We start from the raw sequence: 16,154 nt of genomic DNA on the forward strand, positions 1-16,154 counted from the left end.
GCCTTTTAAACAAACCTTTAGTTTTTATTAAATCTGTTTTGTTTGCTTCTTTTTAGCACCTTAGATTTCATTAAGTCTGTCCTGTTTGCATCCCAGTTAATAATAACTTCTGCATTTGTTTCACACTTAAACAGGGGCAACCTTGAAGATTAATAATTATCTTTGTTGTTGTTCAGTCATTCAGTCGTGTCCGACTCTTCGTGACCCCATGGACCATAGCACGCCAGGCCTTCCTGTCCTGCGCACTCTCCCGGAGTGTGCTCAGGTTCATATTCATTGCATCGGTGATGCTATCTAGCCATCTCATCCTCTGCCATCCCCTTCTCCTTTTGCCTTCAGTCTTTCCCAGCATCAGGGTCTTTTCCAGAGAGTTTTCTCTTCGCATTAGGTGGCCAAAATATTTGAGCTTCAAAGACAGGACTGTTACAGGAGAAGAACATAAGAACAGCCCTGCTAGATCAGACCAAGGGTCCATCTAATCCAGCATTCTGTTCACACAGTGGCCAACCTGCTGTTGACCGGGAACCCACAAGCAGGGCATGAGCGCAACAGCACCCTCCTGCCCATGTTCCCCAGCACCTGGTGTACAGACGCTCACTGCCTCTGGTACTGGGGGTAGCACATAGCCATCAAGATTAGTAGCCATTGATAGCCTTTTCCTCCAGGAATTTGTCCACCCCTCATTTAAAGCCATCCAAATTGGCGGCCATCACGACAGCCTGTGGTAGTGAATCCCATAGTTTAACTATGTGCTGTGTGAAGAAGCCCTTCCTTTTATCTGTCCTAAATCTCCCACCAACCAGCTTCATAGGATGACTCCAGGTTCTAGTATTTTGAGAGGGAGAAAAACGTCCTTCTATCCACTTCCTCCATGCCATGCATAATTTTGTAGACCTCTCTCATGTCTCCCCTTCCCCTCCTTTTTTACAAGCTAAACAATCCCAGCTGTTGTAACCTTCTCTCATAGGGGAGATGCTCCAGCCCCTTGATCATTTTAGTTGCCATTTTCTGCCCTTTTTCCAGCTCTACAATATCTTTTTTTGTGTGTGGTGACCAGAACAGTACACAGTATTCCAACTGTGGCTGCACCATAGATGTGTATAGGGGCAGTATGATGTTGGCAGTTTTATTCTCAATCCCTTTTCTAATTATGCCTAACATGGAGTTTGCCTTTTGTACAGCAGCCGCATGCTGGGTTGACATCTTCATTGAGCTGTCCACCACAACCCCAAGATCTCTTTCCTGGTCAGTCACCGCTAGCTCAGATCCCATCCGGCTATTCTTGAGGTTGGGATTTTTTGCCCCAATGTGCATCACTTTGCACTTGCTGTATCACTTTACAGGATGGGGACACATTCACAGGATGAACAGGAGGAATCCTCACCCCCCCTGCAGAAGGGCTGACTTACCACATTTTGAAATAAGTGAACTAATACATATTACCAACTAAAGAGCTCTCCACTCCCCCAACCAGAAGACAATCAAGTCCAGGGTCTAAAATTATCTTACTGCACTACTGTGTCTGAAGGGAAGGTAAAGGGAATGAGGCTCAGAGCTGCCAAGGAGGATCTCTGTTTTATTGCCCCTTTCACACTTATCTTCCATGTTTTATAATCAAGAAGCCCTACTGTTGCCTCCAGCATGCTGATTCTCAAGGACAAGCACTGGTACTTCCCCTCAGCTTTCCCTATGTCCAACTAAAAAAAGAGGGGAAAAATCCATCACGCTCTTCGTGAACTGCTGTCTTTGATTCACTGGAAACGCAGGCTCATTGGCCTTTCTGCTGTCTCCCAGAAAACCTTGGCTTCAAAAATGGCTACCCCACATCAAGGGTGCTTCCAGACGGGGCTTTTATTATGGACATATTCATGGAGGATGAGGCTATCAATAGCTGCTAGTCCAGATGGCTATATGCTACTTCCAGTATCAGAGGCAGTGAGCCTATGTACACCAGTTGCTGGGGAACATGGGCAGGAGGGTGCTATTGCACTAGCATCCTACTTGTGGGTTTCCTGAGGGCAGCTGGTTGGCCACTGTGTGAACAGAATGCTGGACTAGATGGACCCTTGGTCTGATCCAGCATGGTTCCTCTTATGTTCTTATAACAAACAAAGCAAATGCACGGTAACCAGCAGGGAAAAGCAAAAACAGAATTGTAATGGGCAGGAAGGAGGAACATAACTGAGCCCAAGCAGATACTGTAGGTCCTGTGTTCATTTGTAAACAAACAGATATCACAATAACGCCAGAGCTCTCCAGGGCCCTCTCATCGAAAAGGAAAGAAAACCCTTTGGGGTAGTCCCTGGAGCTCCTCACCACTTCAGTAAGTGGGGAGCATGAAACAATGTAATGGCATGATAGAATGGCACGGGAGGGATGAAACTAGTTAAAAAATCCATAGGTTTGTGTTCTTCCCTGATGGCAGCTGTACCCATGGCTCTAGCTCAATGACAATGGGATTCATGTGGTCACCAAGGTTTATTCGCCGTAGGGGACCAGGGACAAGTCTAATCACAAGATCGCTCTGATCCCTTGTGAGGTCCTGGCTCTAACTGAAGTTGTTTCAAGGAGATGGCTCTTTTGGACATATTTTGAGCATTTATATGAGCCATACCTCCTCTGTTGCTCATTTAAAACAATTGGTCAGAAAATATCTAGTCTAATTATGTATACACTCTCTTCTGGGGAGGAATTCTTTGAAATGAAGATTTGTGCACCATCTCTCCATACTTCAGACATTTGTCAGCTTCACAGAATTCTCCTTTATGTGGATTTTTTTACATTAGCTATAGGTTGTGTGATTACTGAAGCTCTGTCCCTATACTTTGAACTTTTATATGGTTTCTCCCTTTATGAATTTCTTGATGAGAAGCAAGACCTGTGTTCCGACTGAAGCTCTTTCCACACTCCAAGCATTTATATGGTTTCTCTCCTGTGTGGATCCTTTGATGGGAAGCAAGGCTTGTGTTACGACTGAAGCTCTTTCCACATTCTGTGCATGTATATGGTTTCTCCCCCGTATGGATTCTCTGATGTGATCTAAGATTGGTGCTCCTACTGAAGTCCTTTCCACACTCAGAGCATTTATATGGCTTCTCCCCTGTGTGGATTCTGTGATGTCTTGTAAGACTTATGTTGTGACTGAAACTCTTTCCACACACTGAGCATGTAAATGGCTTTTCACCTGTATGGATTTTTTGATGTAAATTAAGGTGGTGCTTGTGACTGAAGCTTTTCCCACACACTGAGCATATATATGGCTTTTCTCCTGTGTGGCTTCTGTGATGTATAGTAAGGGTAATGCTGTGACGGTAGCTCTTTCCACACACTGAGCATTTATATGGTTTCTCCTCTGTGTGTATTCTCTGATGTGAGCTCAGGTTTGAGCTTCTGCTGAACCTTTTCCCACAGAGTATACATATATAGGGCTTTTCTCCTGTGTGACTTCTGTGATGCAGAGTAAGGCTTTTACTCCTACTGAAGCTTTTTCCACACTCTGAACAGGTATATGGTTTCTCTCCTGTGTGGATCCTTTGATGCAAATGAAGGCTTTTGCTCCTATTGAAGATCTTTCCACACTCTGCACATTTAAATGGTGTCACCCCTTTATGTATTTTCTGATGTAAACTAAGGCTTTTGCTCCGGCTGAAACTCTTTCCACATGTTAGACACTGAAAGGGTTTCTCCCCTGTGTGAATTCTTTGATGGGAAATAAGGTTCGAGCTACAACGGAAGCTCCTTCCACACTCCAAACAGTTAAAGGGTTTCTCCCCTGTATGCACTCTTAGGTGTATAGTAAGTTGTATCCTTTGCCTGAAGCTCTTTCCACACTCTGAGCATTTATATGGTTTCTCCCCTGTGTGAATTCTTTGATGGACAGTGTAGCTTTTTCTGTTACTGAAGCTCTTTCCACAAGCTGAGCATTTGCACGGTTTTTCCCCTGTGTGCATTTTTGCATTTGTACTACAGTTTGTTTTACTAGTTAAGATGTTTGCACAGAGAGGGAATTCATCCCCCTTGTTTCCTGGGCAACATTCTTCTTGGATGGGAATCTCATGCAAGTCAAGGCCTTCAGAAGCAATGGATTTCTTCCTCCATGTCTGCTTCGTTTTGGTTTCTCCACCCTGCTTTTCATCCTCTTTATCACCTGCAGGAATAGAGAGAGACAGAAATAGAGCCTCAAATCAGAGAACAAACCTAATTAATAGCTGTGTGAATAACAGCATAGGAAAGACAGTGGGGAGGCACATATTGTCACACATTTAATAGCCTCTGATGAACAGCATTAACTGAGAGCCAGTGTGGAAGGCAGAAAAAAATCAGTTCCCCGCACTAGTAGTCTGGAAAAGTTTGAAGACAGGAAAGAAGGGCAGTCTAGGTGCAAAGAGGCATCTAGTCCAGGAAGAACAAAGATAAGGACAAAAGCTGGGAAGGTTCCTCACCCATGTTATAAAGGATCAGACGAATTCATGGTGGAGAGCTCCATCAGTTGCCATTTGGCATTAACGGCTAAGTGGAACCTTCATCTACAGGGGAGCTCTACCTCGAAATACCAACACACAAACACACTGGCGGGGGACCTATGCCCTCCGGATGTTGTTGGACTACAGCTCCCATCATCCCCCACCACTGGCCATGCTGGCTGGAGCTGATGGGTGTTGGGAGGCTGACAACATTTGGAGGGCCACAGGTTCCTCACCCCTGTGCTAGTCCAGTGACCTGTTTCTGACAGTGGACAGCCAGATGCTTCTGGGAAGCCCAACTTCTGGGAAGCCCAATAGATGCTATTTAACATCTATGTGAAGCTGCTGGGGGCTATCATCAGGAGGTTTGGGGTGCAGTGTCATCAATATGCGGATGATACGCAGCTCTACCTCTCATTCAAATCTTCACCAAGGTTGGCCGTAGAATCCCTGTCCAAATGTCTGGAGACGGTGAGTGGCTGGATGGGGAGGAATAAGCTGAAGCTGAACCCTGACAAGACCGAGGTACTTTTGGTGGGAGACAAGAGGAGGCTGGGGGATGTTGACCTGGTGTTGAATGGGGTACGGCTACCCTTGAAAGACCAGGTCCGCAGCCTGGGGGTCATTTTGGACTCCCAGCTGTCCATGGAGGCTCAGGTGTCAGCTGTGAGCCGGACAGCGCTGTATCAACTCCATCTGATACGGCGGCTGCGCCCCTTCCTTCCCAACCATCTGCTCCCATCAGTAGTACATGCCCTGGTCTCCTCTCGTTTTGACTACTGTAATGCGCTCTATGTGGGGTTACCCTTGAAGACGGTTTGGAAACTGCAGCTGGTACAGAACACGGCGGCTCGCCTGATTAAAGGCAGCCACCGGCGAGATCACATCACTCCAGTGCTGAAGGAGTTGCACTGGTTACCAGTTGTTTTCCAGGCCAAATTCAAGGTGTTGGTTTTGACCTTTAAAACCCTATATGGCTCCGGCCCAGCCTATCTTAAGGAGCGCCTCCAGCAGCACCAGACAGGACGCTTAACAAGATCAGCCTCGGATGGCCTTCTCTCTGTCCTATCAGCCAGGACAGCTAGACTGGTGCAGACGAGGAAGAGGGCCTTTTCTGTGGTGGCCCCCACTCTGTGGAACTCCCTCCCTAGGGAATTCCGTCATGCCCCCTCTTTAATGAGCTTCCGTCGTGCATTAAAAACGTGGTTGTTCAGGCAGGCATTTGGGGTGGGTTAGGGTTCCTTCTATTTTAGAAAATGTTTTTATTGTAGAATTTTATTGTTTTAACTGTTTTATTGTATGTTGTACATTGCCCAGAGTGGCTGGGTGACCAGCCAGATGGGCGATTAATAAATTTAATAATAAATAAATAATAAAAACCAGCAGGGCGCAAAGGTAACAGCCTTCTCCTACACCTAGCAGTGAGAAGTTCTATTGGGCTAGCTTGTCTCATAGCTGTGGAGAAACCTCAATTAATTCATCATGTGCCTTTAAAGACAGCAAAACCATTGTGGATTAACCTTTCCCAACCAGGTGCCTTCCAGATGTATTGGACTACAACTCCCAGCATCCCCTAGCCACCATACTGGCTGGAGCATGCTGGGAGTTGTAGCCCAACACATCTGGAAGGCACCCAGTTGGGAAAGGTTAATCCTTTAGTGAATAAAGACTGACTTTCTGCTGTCTGTCCTGAATCAACTTAACAGCGTCCCTGGTACAAAAATCACAAACCCAGCTGACAGTTGCATTGATGTAAACATTACAGCCCAAGAGCTGAGCTAGCTCACATTTTCCTGTAAAACCCACAGCAAAAGTCCTCACTTCTCTCTCCCTTTACGATCTGGGTGGGGAGAAATAAATCTTTACCCAAGAGTGCCTTGTTTTCATAATTCTCCTGCCCGGCTTCCCTGCGCTCAGCACTTTGACCTGGATCTAGCACGGAATGCTCTGTTTCAGTGACATGCACAATTACCTCTTCAATGGTTCCCAGTCCCTGAAAGAGAGAGAGAGAGAGAGAGAAATACATTTTTCATCCAAATCCTGCAAAGCAAGACATTAGAACATAAGAGCCCTGCTGGTTCAGACCAAGGGTCCATCTAGTCCAGCATTCTGTTCACACAGTGGCCAAACAGCTGTTGACCAGGAACCCACAAGCAGGGCATGAGTGCAACAGGACCCTCCCGCCCATGTTCCCCCGCAACTGGTGTACGTAGGCTCACTGCCTCTGGTACTGGAGGTAGCATAGTACTAGTAGCCATTGATAGCCTTCTCCTCCATGAATTTGTCCAATCTCCTTTTAAAACCACCCAAAGTGGTGTCCATCACAACATTTTGAAGTAGTAAATTCCATAATTTAACTATGTGCTGTGTGAAGAAGGGCTTCCTTTTATCTGCCCTGACTCTTCCACCAATCAAGTTTATGGAATGACCCCTTTGATTTCTAGTATTATGAGACAGGGAGAAAAATGTCTCCCTATCCACTTTCTCCACACCATGCATGATTTTGTACACCTCTATCATGTCTTCCCTTAATCACCCTTTTTCTACGCTAAACAGTCCCAGATGTTGTAACCTTTTCTTGTCGGGGAGTTGCTCCAGCCCCTTGATCATTTTAGTTGCCCTTTTCTTCACCTTTTCCAACTCTGCACTGTTCTTTTTTAGGTGCTTTCTCCTCTTGCTTCTGCAACAAGTGTTGTGCGGTGTCTCGGGAATGGAAGCAAGTAACCATATCTCAAGCCTTCACCCACTTACACTCACACACCCAGCGTTAGGGGGTGCTTGTAGTTAAACAGTGTTACATAGCTTTGTCTGATGATGTGTGTAAAAACACTAATAAGGTAAGTTGATCTGAACTTCTCCTAAACTGGCTCTAGCCTGCGTTTATTGCCTCCGATACTAAATGCTGTGTTGCCACACTTTCTCTATATAAAGCAACCCTGCTGTAAGTCACACCAGACTCTTCAACAAGCCCCACCAAAGATTACCGGCAGAACCAGTGTTTAGCCAGCAGTCCGACATCCGCCAACACCTCTCTACCTCTTGCTTGTCCTCTCTGCTGATCTGTGTCTGGGCCATTCCAGCATTTCTGCTTTCTCAAGGAAATTCACAGCCACCTCCTGGAGCAGCCTCAGAACCAGAAAGAATCTTCAGCATGCCAGGCAAGGCAGAGTGAGACAAAAGGAGGGTGACTCCTTCGAGAAAGGGCGCTGACCTACAAACTAGACAGCCACATGCTGCGTCTCTTTGTTGACTCTGCTACTCACAGCTATCAGGAAGAGATGCTCTCACCTGCCGTTCCAATTTCCCAGCCTCTTGCTGCCTCAGAAGGAAATCCTCTGCTAGGGAAACAGCATGGAAACAGCTCGCAGAACCTCGCTCCTTCACCCAGCTCTGCATTTCCGAGGGCAGGACAGCCAGGAATTGCTCCAGAATCACCAGGTCCAGGATTTGCTCCTTTGTGTGTTTCGCTGGCATCAGCCACTGATGGCAAAGCTCCCAGAGTTGGCTGTAAACCTCTCGAGGCCCCTGGGCATCCTGGTAGCAGAGCTGCCTGAAGTGCTGGCGTTGCACCTCCAAGCTGGTGGCCTCCTCCATCTTGATCTCTTTCAGGTGCCCGTGGTCGCTCCTGCCTGCAGTTTCTGGTCTGAAATTGACTTCCTGGGCTATTCCAGGTGGGGATCTGGTCTCACTCTCTTCTTTGGTCCACTGGCTGGTGGCCACTGCCTCCTCGAAGGAAGGCATGGAAGTCTCACCCCATGGCAACTGTGGGATTCCCTCTCCAGAGTGCGGTGTCTGCACTGTTTTGAGGAACTCCTGCCACTGGGCTTCCCACTGCTGTGATGACAGCTCCTCTCCCGGTTCCTGTTTAATGCGTTGCGGCTCCGGCCAGCTCAGAGGCTGCCTGGGTGTCCCCATCTGGGAGGCAGGAGAGGTGCCCCCTGTACCTTCCAGTCCTACCTCTGGTTTCAGCCCTGATAATTCCTGCTGCTCCATTTTCAACCCTGGCTTCACGCCTTCCTCGAGTGCTGTTTGGAGCTGGAGATTCAGGGTTGCTGGGAATTCTCCCCCTGCTCTGCAGCCATTGCCACTCATTGGAGATGGTCCTCAGTCCCTCTGTCCTCCTTTGCCAGTGCAATAAAAAGGTCTGTCCAGCAGCTAACTTTGTGCTTGCAGTTACATCATTAGAAGCCCCATCATAATGGCAGCAGAAGAGGGGAAGTCGCCTCTCAGTGAACCTTCATCTCATCAGGTATCTGGCCAAAGAGAGGGTTCATATGCAACTTGACATCTTTCCTTAAACGCTGACAAAACTGTTTGCACTGAAGGAAACAGAAACAAAATGCAATGAGGGAATGGCAAGAACAGGGTGCTTCTGAGCAACAAAGTTAATCACAGGGGTGAGCAACTTGTGGCCCTCCAGATGTTTTGGCCTCCAACACCCATGATCCCTCACCATTGCCTATTCTAGCTAAGGCTGATGGGAGTTGCAGACCAAAACATCTGGAGGGCCACAAGTTGCCCACCCCAGGTCTAGAGTCTAAGGAGAGCTCTGCTGGATCGGACCAAGGTCCACACAGCCCACCACCCTGAAGTGGCCAGCCAGATGTCTCTGGGAAGCTCAAGAGTGGGGTATGATATCAACTTCAAAACCCTCTACCACTCTTGCTTCCCAAAAGTACAGCGCCTCTTACCATGGACACACCAATCTAGCCAAACAAGTAGCTACAGCAGAGCTAGGAACACACTAACACAGCTCCATTACAGACCAACAAGGACAGCAAGGGAGCTCCTCTCCCTTGCAATCTTAGAAGAGGAATTCATGGCAAGTGCAGCATCTAACTCTGCAGGCAGAGTGTGTTGTTGGTCCTAGTAATTCTATGACATTGTGCCATGCTTTGTGTTCTTCTGGGTGCTTAAGAAATATTATTATTATCACACCAGGGAAAGAGAAGCAGCATCTTTAATGCCTTAAAAAGTTTGGGACCAAGTGACTTGAAGGACCGGCTTCATATGTGGCCCATATCAGCCTGCCCACACATTAAGATCAGAAAGAGAGGCCCTTCTCATCTGCCCACCCATGATAGCAGTTAGGTGGGTAGCCACACATGAGAGGGCCTTCTCTTCAGTGGCCCCACACCTTTAGAACAAGTTGCCACCAGAGGTCCACCACGCTCTCTCATTGCAGGCTTTTAAGAAGGCCTTGAAAATGTATTATTTTACCATGGCCTTCTGTTCATATGACTGCTGTTATTGCTGGTTTTATTGTGGGCTTTTATTGCTGCTTTTATTGCTATTTTATTGTTTTTATCACTTTTAATATTTTAGCTGTTTTTATGTATTTTATCGCTGTGAGCCGCCTTGGGAGGGCCTCTGCCCTGAGAGGCGGCCAATAAATTTTTTAAATCAATAACATAAATAAAATCTGACAAAACTCCCTCTTCTGCTCAAGCCTAAAATGTACAGGCGCGTCCCTCCTTCACATACTTTGGCCACCCTAAGCACATACTCACCCCAGACATTTCTATGTATTATTACTTAATCTATTATTTAAACTATTTCTTGGCAGCCTTTCAGGGCAGAAACCCTCCCAAGGTGGCATACAACAATAAAACACACAAGACCGATACAATATTCGGTCCTGGGCCTTGAAGGAAAGCGACAGGAGAGCGAATTCTGCCTGGCTTCTTTGTATGAAGAGAGGAAAACGTCTTCTGCTTTGCATTCTTGCCTCTATTGCAGCACCTTCTTTTCCTGCAAAAGAGGAGAAGGAACTGTTCATGAGCCTCTTTTTCCTAACCTTTCCAGTCCCCCTTCCCCAACAGTGGTCTCTCCCTCCTACTCCACGTGCCCCTCTCCCAAGACCAAGCCCCTTCCCCCAAAAGTGCCTTCAACTCACCGGTCCAGTTTTCTCTCCAAAGGCACACAATGGCCGGGTCCATAGAAGGGAAGGACAGGAAGGCACGGTTTCTATTAATGTCCCCCGTGCTTCTCAATTCCTTCCTTTCTAGGAATTAGCGCTCTGTAGTTTTAGCCATTAAAGAACCGAGCCGGAGCGGTTCTCCCTGAATGGGACACAAGCGGGATTAAATCCTCCGCCTTTTAATTTCCTACAAACGTCAAAGACGTCTGGATGCTTATTTAGACATATGGACTGCTTATATTAATGTATATATTTGAAATGGAAGTGTTAAATCCTCCCTCGTGCGCACACACGTATCAAGGGAGAAGTTAATTATATGAAGATATGAATTTCCCCTTTTTGGTGTGCTTTTTTGTGGCAGTTGTTATTGTTGTGTTGCAAATAAAAATATTTTTTAAAAATCTTCCCCCCTTTTCCTAGTTTCATTGATGCCCAAATTCTTGTGACTTCTGGTCAGTGGTGCAGCTGCGCACTTTTTAGTTTGTTGTTGTTTATTCGGTCAGTCGCTTCCGACTCTTTGTGACTTCATGGACCAGCCCACGCCAGAGCTTCCTGTCGGCCGTCGCCACCCCCAGCTCCCCCAAGGTCGAGTCTGTCACCTCCAGAATATCATCCATCCATCTTGCCCTTGGTCGGCCCCTCTTCCTTTTGCCCTCCACTTTCCCTAGCATCAGCATCTTCTCCGGGGTATCCTGTCTTCTCATTATGTGGCCAAAGGACTTCAGTTTCGCCTTTAATATCATTCCCTCAAGTGAGCAGTCTGGCTTGATTTCCTGGAGGATGGACTGGTTTGATGTTCTTGCAGTCCAAGGCACTCTCAGAATTTTCCTCCGGCACCACAGTTCAAAAGCATCTACCTTCCTTCGCTCAGCCTTCCTTACAGTCCAGCTCTCGCAGCCATAGGTTACTACGGGGAATACCATTGCTTGAACTATGCGGACCTTTGTTGTCAGTGTGATGTCTCTGCTCTTCACTATTTTATCAAGATTTGTCATTGCTCTCCTCCCAAGAAGTAAACGTCTTCTGGTTTCCTGGCTGCAGTCAGCGTCTGCAGTAATCTTTGCACCTAGAAATACAAAGTCTGTCACTGCCTCCACATTTTCTCCCTCTATTTGCCAGATATCAATCAAGCTGGTTGCCATAATCTTGGGTTTTTTTAGGTTTAACTACAACCCAGCTTTTGCACTTTCCTTGGGCTTAATAGTCTTTTAGCAACTCCCCTTTAGATGGTCGTATTACTTCAGTTATGAAGCACTCAGCTAAGATTTCTCTTCTCCCCTTACCACTGCCATCCCCTGCTCTATACCTGCTGCTGCATTCCTGATACGTTAGAGAGAACATTGTTTGCCAACCCTAATTAAAGAAGTACTCTGAGCATGTGCAGTTTTGCATTGTAAGGGTATTTGAAAGAGCGCCTTTTCCTTACCAGCCTGCCCAGTCACTGAGGGCATCAGATGAAGCACTCCTGATGATTTCTCATGGGCCAGAAGTCCATTTGGAGTCCACTTGGAGTAGAGCCTTCAGTGTGCTGGCTCCCTCTCTGTGGAACTCACTGCCTGTTGATGTCAAGTAGGCACCAACATTATTTTGTTTTCTGTGCCCGCTAAAGACATTTTTATTTAAACAAGCCATCCCTGACTATCCAGCCATGGTTTTATTGCCATAATTTGATTTTAAAGATTTTAACTCTGTATTTTTATTCCCCCCCCCCCCCCGCTTTATTGTTCATTGCTCGGGAATTCAGTCAGATATAGAGCGCTATGTAAATCTGGTAAATGAATAAACTCACTTAAATCAAAGCACCATAATGACTACAGGAATAAAATGGAGTTTGGGGAATATGCACCATTTTCTTGTAGAAAATGATGATATATTTTAAATGTAAAAACGAGCATCCGTAACCATGTACATCCCTGGTTATTTGCCCCAGCACAATAAATATCATATCAAGAAATATTAATATGCCAGTATTATTCTGCCTTTATACAAATCTATGATGCACCCACAGTTGGGATACTGTGTACAGTCCCGGTCACCGCACCTAAAAAAGGATATTGTAGAGCTGGGGAAAAGGCAAAACAGGGCAACTGAGGGTACAATCCTGTGCATGTTTAGACAGAAAAAAGTCGTACAACTCCTAGCATGCTGGGAATTGTAGGACTTTTTTTCTGTCTAAACATGCATAGGATTGCACCCTAAAATGATCAAGGGGCTGGAGCAACTCCACCATGAGGAAAGGTTACAATGTCTGGGACTGTTTAGCTTAGAGAACAGGTGAGTAAGGGGAGACACGATAGAGGTGTACAAAATTATGCAGTGTGGAGAAAGCTACCACAAGATGTAACGATGGGCATCAATTTGGATGGATTTAAAAGGGGATTGGACAAATTCTTGGAGGAGGAGGCTATCAATGGCTACTAGTTCTGATGGCTACATGGTACTCCCAGTATCAGAGGCAGTCTGCCTATGTACACCAGTTGCTGGGGGACATGGGCAGCAGGGTGCTGCTGCACTCGTGTCTTGCTTGAGGGTTTCCGGTGGGCAGCTGGTTGGCCACTGTGTGAGCAGAATGCTGGACTAGATGGACTCTTAGTCTGATCCAGCTTAGCTTTTCTTATGTTCTTATATTCTTAACAGTTTTTCCCTGTATCCTGCTGTGATGCGGAAGCCCCGAGGCTCAATCTACCACAGAACAGAGGACAGCTGCAGTGCCGTAAGTTTCTTGCAGAGGAAACCTTTCTGGATGATGGCTCAAGGAAGAGAGCCAGCCAACGCAAAACACAGAAAGGAAGAAAAAGAAATCATAATGTCTAGTACAAGCAGCAGACTCCTAACCACTCTTTGAATCTCAACTAGCATGGTGAAATGTTGGCCTTCTGCCCCACATGTTCTATACAGAGATTGAGGGCTGCACTGAAACAAACACAATTTTTGAAGAAGGCTTTCACAGCAGCTTTTCCTGCCCATGTGATCTTGGATGCCCAGGCGGCAGCATGGCCCAGGATGGCCTTTTTCCAGCTTCAGGCCAGTATGCCAGCTACGGTTCGTGCATAAGTCACCTCTGAGCTAGACTACTGTTACATGCTGTATGTGGGGCTGCCTTTGAAGGCCTCACAGAAACTATGATGGGTTCAGAATGTGGTATACATAATGTTATCTCTGTATCTTGCTCCAAGGAGCAAATTGCTGCTTTCCCAGAGGTGGCAGATTTCAACTGGGAAAATGGACAGTGGGAAAGGGTTAACTCCTGCAGCACACTCTGTGGTCCAGATGTGATAACCCCCACCCAATGATATTAAAGTTTGATAAACCAGTAGTAGATCCAATCACGGCTCTCCTACTGTTGCGCCCTCCCCACGGCCTGGTGCCCTCCCATCATCCCTGTCCACTGGCCATGCCGGCTGAGGATGATGGACTGTGTTGTCCAACACAACTACGGAGTGCCAGGTTGAGGAGGCTGAACGACACTGTATGGAGCTCTATGATTGGAGGGCTCCATATTTTTCTTCTTTCTTATAGACCAGCAGGAAATGGGGAATGATTTGGGATCGGGGCTATTGGAGGGGGTAGATCCCTTTGCCTCAGCAGCACTAATTCAGTAGCCTTGTCACTTGTTCCTTATTTCAAAGGATGCTATTAAATAACGAGCCATTCCTTGAAATAAGAAACAGGTGGCTGGCAAGCAAACACAGCACTGATTTCCCACTTTTTACATTTATATCTGGCTTTATCTCAGATGCTAAGCAGGGTCAGCCCTGGTTAGTATTTGGATGGGAAACTGCCTGGGGATCAGGCTTCCTGCATTGAGCAGGGGGTTGGGGGGTTGGACTCGATGGTCTTGTAGGCCCCTTCCAGCCCTATGATTCTATGAACCCTGTAGCCATGAAATTAAAAGACGCTTGCTCCTTGGGAGGAAAGCTATGGCCAACCTAGACAGCATAGTAAGAAGCAGAGACATCACCTTGCCGACAAAGGTCCGTCTAATCAAAGCTATGGTTTTCCCAGTAGTAATGTATGGCTGTGAGAGCTGGACTATAAGGAAGGCTGAGCGCCGAAGAATTGATGCTTTCAAACCGTGGTGCTGGAGAAGACTCTTACGACTCTGGACTGCAAGGAGGTCAAATCAGTCCATCCTAAAGGAAATCAACCCTGAGTGCTCATTGGAAGGACAGATACTGAAGCTGAAGCTCAAATATTTTGGCCACCTAATGCGAAGAGAAAACTCCCTGGAAAAGACCCTGATGCTGGGAAAGACTGAAGGCAAAAGGAGAAGGGGACGGCAGAGGATGAGATGGCTAGATAGCATCACGGATGCAATGAATATGGACTTGAGCACACTCCGGGAGGGAGCGCGGGACAGGGAGGCCTGGCGTGCTGTGGTCCATGGGGTCACGAAGAGTCGGACACGACTGAACGACTGAACAACAAAGGTGGCTCACATGGTCCTCCTCTACATTTTATCTTCACAACAATCCTGTGAGGTCGGTTAGGCTGAGAGTCAGGGGCTGGCCCAAAGTCACCCGGTGAGCTTTGTGCCCGAGTGGGGACTAGAATCCGGATCTCCCGGGTCCCAGGCCAAGGCCCTAACCACTGCACCACCCCGGCTTTATATCCCCCCTCTGCAACCCCCCCAACCCATCACACACACACACACACACACACAGGAAAAGCACCACCGGCTAATATCCGTTTTCCCCCTGGAGCGGGGGCGTCGCGCGGGGATGAGGGAGCCGCACCCGGCAACGTCAGATCGCGGACTCCCGTGGGCGCTTCTGCAGGCAAAACGGTGGGGCAGGGCGCGGAAGGGGCGCGCCCCCATTGGCGGCGGGGGGCAGCCCATCTAAGGGTTAAGGTGTCCAAGTCCGGACTGCCAGAGAGGCGGCCGGGGAGGAGGGGATGGCCAATCGGAAGCGGCGCCGCCACCCCTTCCCGCGGGCGGGGCGCCTTTGGATCGCCCCACACGCTCCGGCGGACCAGCCCCCGCCCGCCCGGCCCGGCCCGGCCCGGGGACCTGGTGAGTGCGACGTGCCCTTGGTGCCGGGCAGGGAGGGCGCGGGGGCACGCGACGCCGGAGGCTGCGGGGGCGTTGAGAGCGCGCGGCTCTAGCGGGAGAATGGAGGCGAAGAGCGACGGGGGCTGCGGCTGGCAGGCGCCCCCTCGCTGAAAGCCCCGAAGGGGGCGGGCTCCGCGCCTCTGCCCGCTGGGATGTCCCCGCGACGCCCATATCAGGGAGCTTCTGTCAGCACCTTCCTCCAACCTGGTGCCCGCCGGATGTGTCTGACTGCAACTCCCATCCCGCCCGACTGTGTCAAACTACAATTCCCATCCCCTCCAGATGTGTCAGGCTACAGTTCTCATCCCCCTCCTAGTGTGTGGGACTACAGTTCCCATCCCCCTCTGATTCTGTCAGACTACAATGCTCATCCCCTCTGATTCTGTCAGACTACAATTCCTATCTCCTGCAGAGGTGTCAGACTACAACTCCCATCCCCCTCTGACTATTTCAGAATACAGGTCCCATCCCCCTCCGGATGTGTCGGACCACAACCCCAACCCACCCAGATGTGTCAGACTGCAATTCCCAACCCCTGATTGCATTGGACTACAGTTCCCATCCCCCCAGTAGTGTTGTTGTTGTTCAGTCGTTCAGTCGTGTCCGACTCTTCGTGACCCCATGGACCATAGCACGCCAGGCCTTCCTGTCCTGCGCTCTCTCCCGGAGCGTGCTCAAGTCCATATTCATTGCATCCGTGATGCTATCTAGCCATCTC

General features: G+C 48.2%; 2 protein-coding genes across 3 annotated transcripts in view; one reads left to right on the forward strand and one right to left on the reverse strand.

The window, feature by feature from the left end:
* Positions 1–1,932: 1,932 nt before the first annotated feature.
* Positions 1,933–10,443, reverse strand: LOC146356285 (uncharacterized). Of its 2 annotated transcripts, XM_084831418.1 has the most exons (5): positions 10,360–10,443; positions 10,192–10,214; positions 7,752–8,782; positions 6,330–6,456; positions 1,933–4,147 (listed from the first exon to the last, which is right to left on the reverse strand). In XM_084831418.1, exons 3-5 carry the CDS (start codon positions 8,553–8,555, stop codon positions 2,802–2,804), a joined length of 2,277 nt encoding a protein of 758 aa, XP_084687544.1. In that variant the 5' UTR covers positions 8,556–8,782; positions 10,192–10,214; positions 10,360–10,443; the 3' UTR covers positions 1,933–2,801. The 2 variants fall into 2 exon arrangements, with proteins under 2 accessions (XP_084687544.1, XP_084687545.1); XM_084831419.1 differs by lacking the exon at positions 10,192–10,214 and having other exon boundaries at positions 10,360–10,407.
* Positions 10,444–15,114: 4,671 nt separating this feature from the next.
* The window catches only part of LOC146356286 (uncharacterized), a 48,971-nt gene continuing 47,931 nt past the window's right edge, over positions 15,115–16,154 (forward strand). Inside the window, exon 1 of the mRNA XM_084830047.1 lies at positions 15,115–15,397. The gene's annotated coding sequence lies outside the window, so the exon portion shown is untranslated. The remainder of the gene's footprint in view (positions 15,398–16,154) is intronic.

The sequence above is a fragment of the Heloderma suspectum genome, chromosome 2, assembly GCF_057233095.1.
Source record: "Heloderma suspectum isolate Gila_16-S chromosome 2, 16-S_ref, whole genome shotgun sequence".
Classification (NCBI taxonomy): Eukaryota; Metazoa; Chordata; class Lepidosauria; order Squamata; family Helodermatidae; genus Heloderma; species Heloderma suspectum.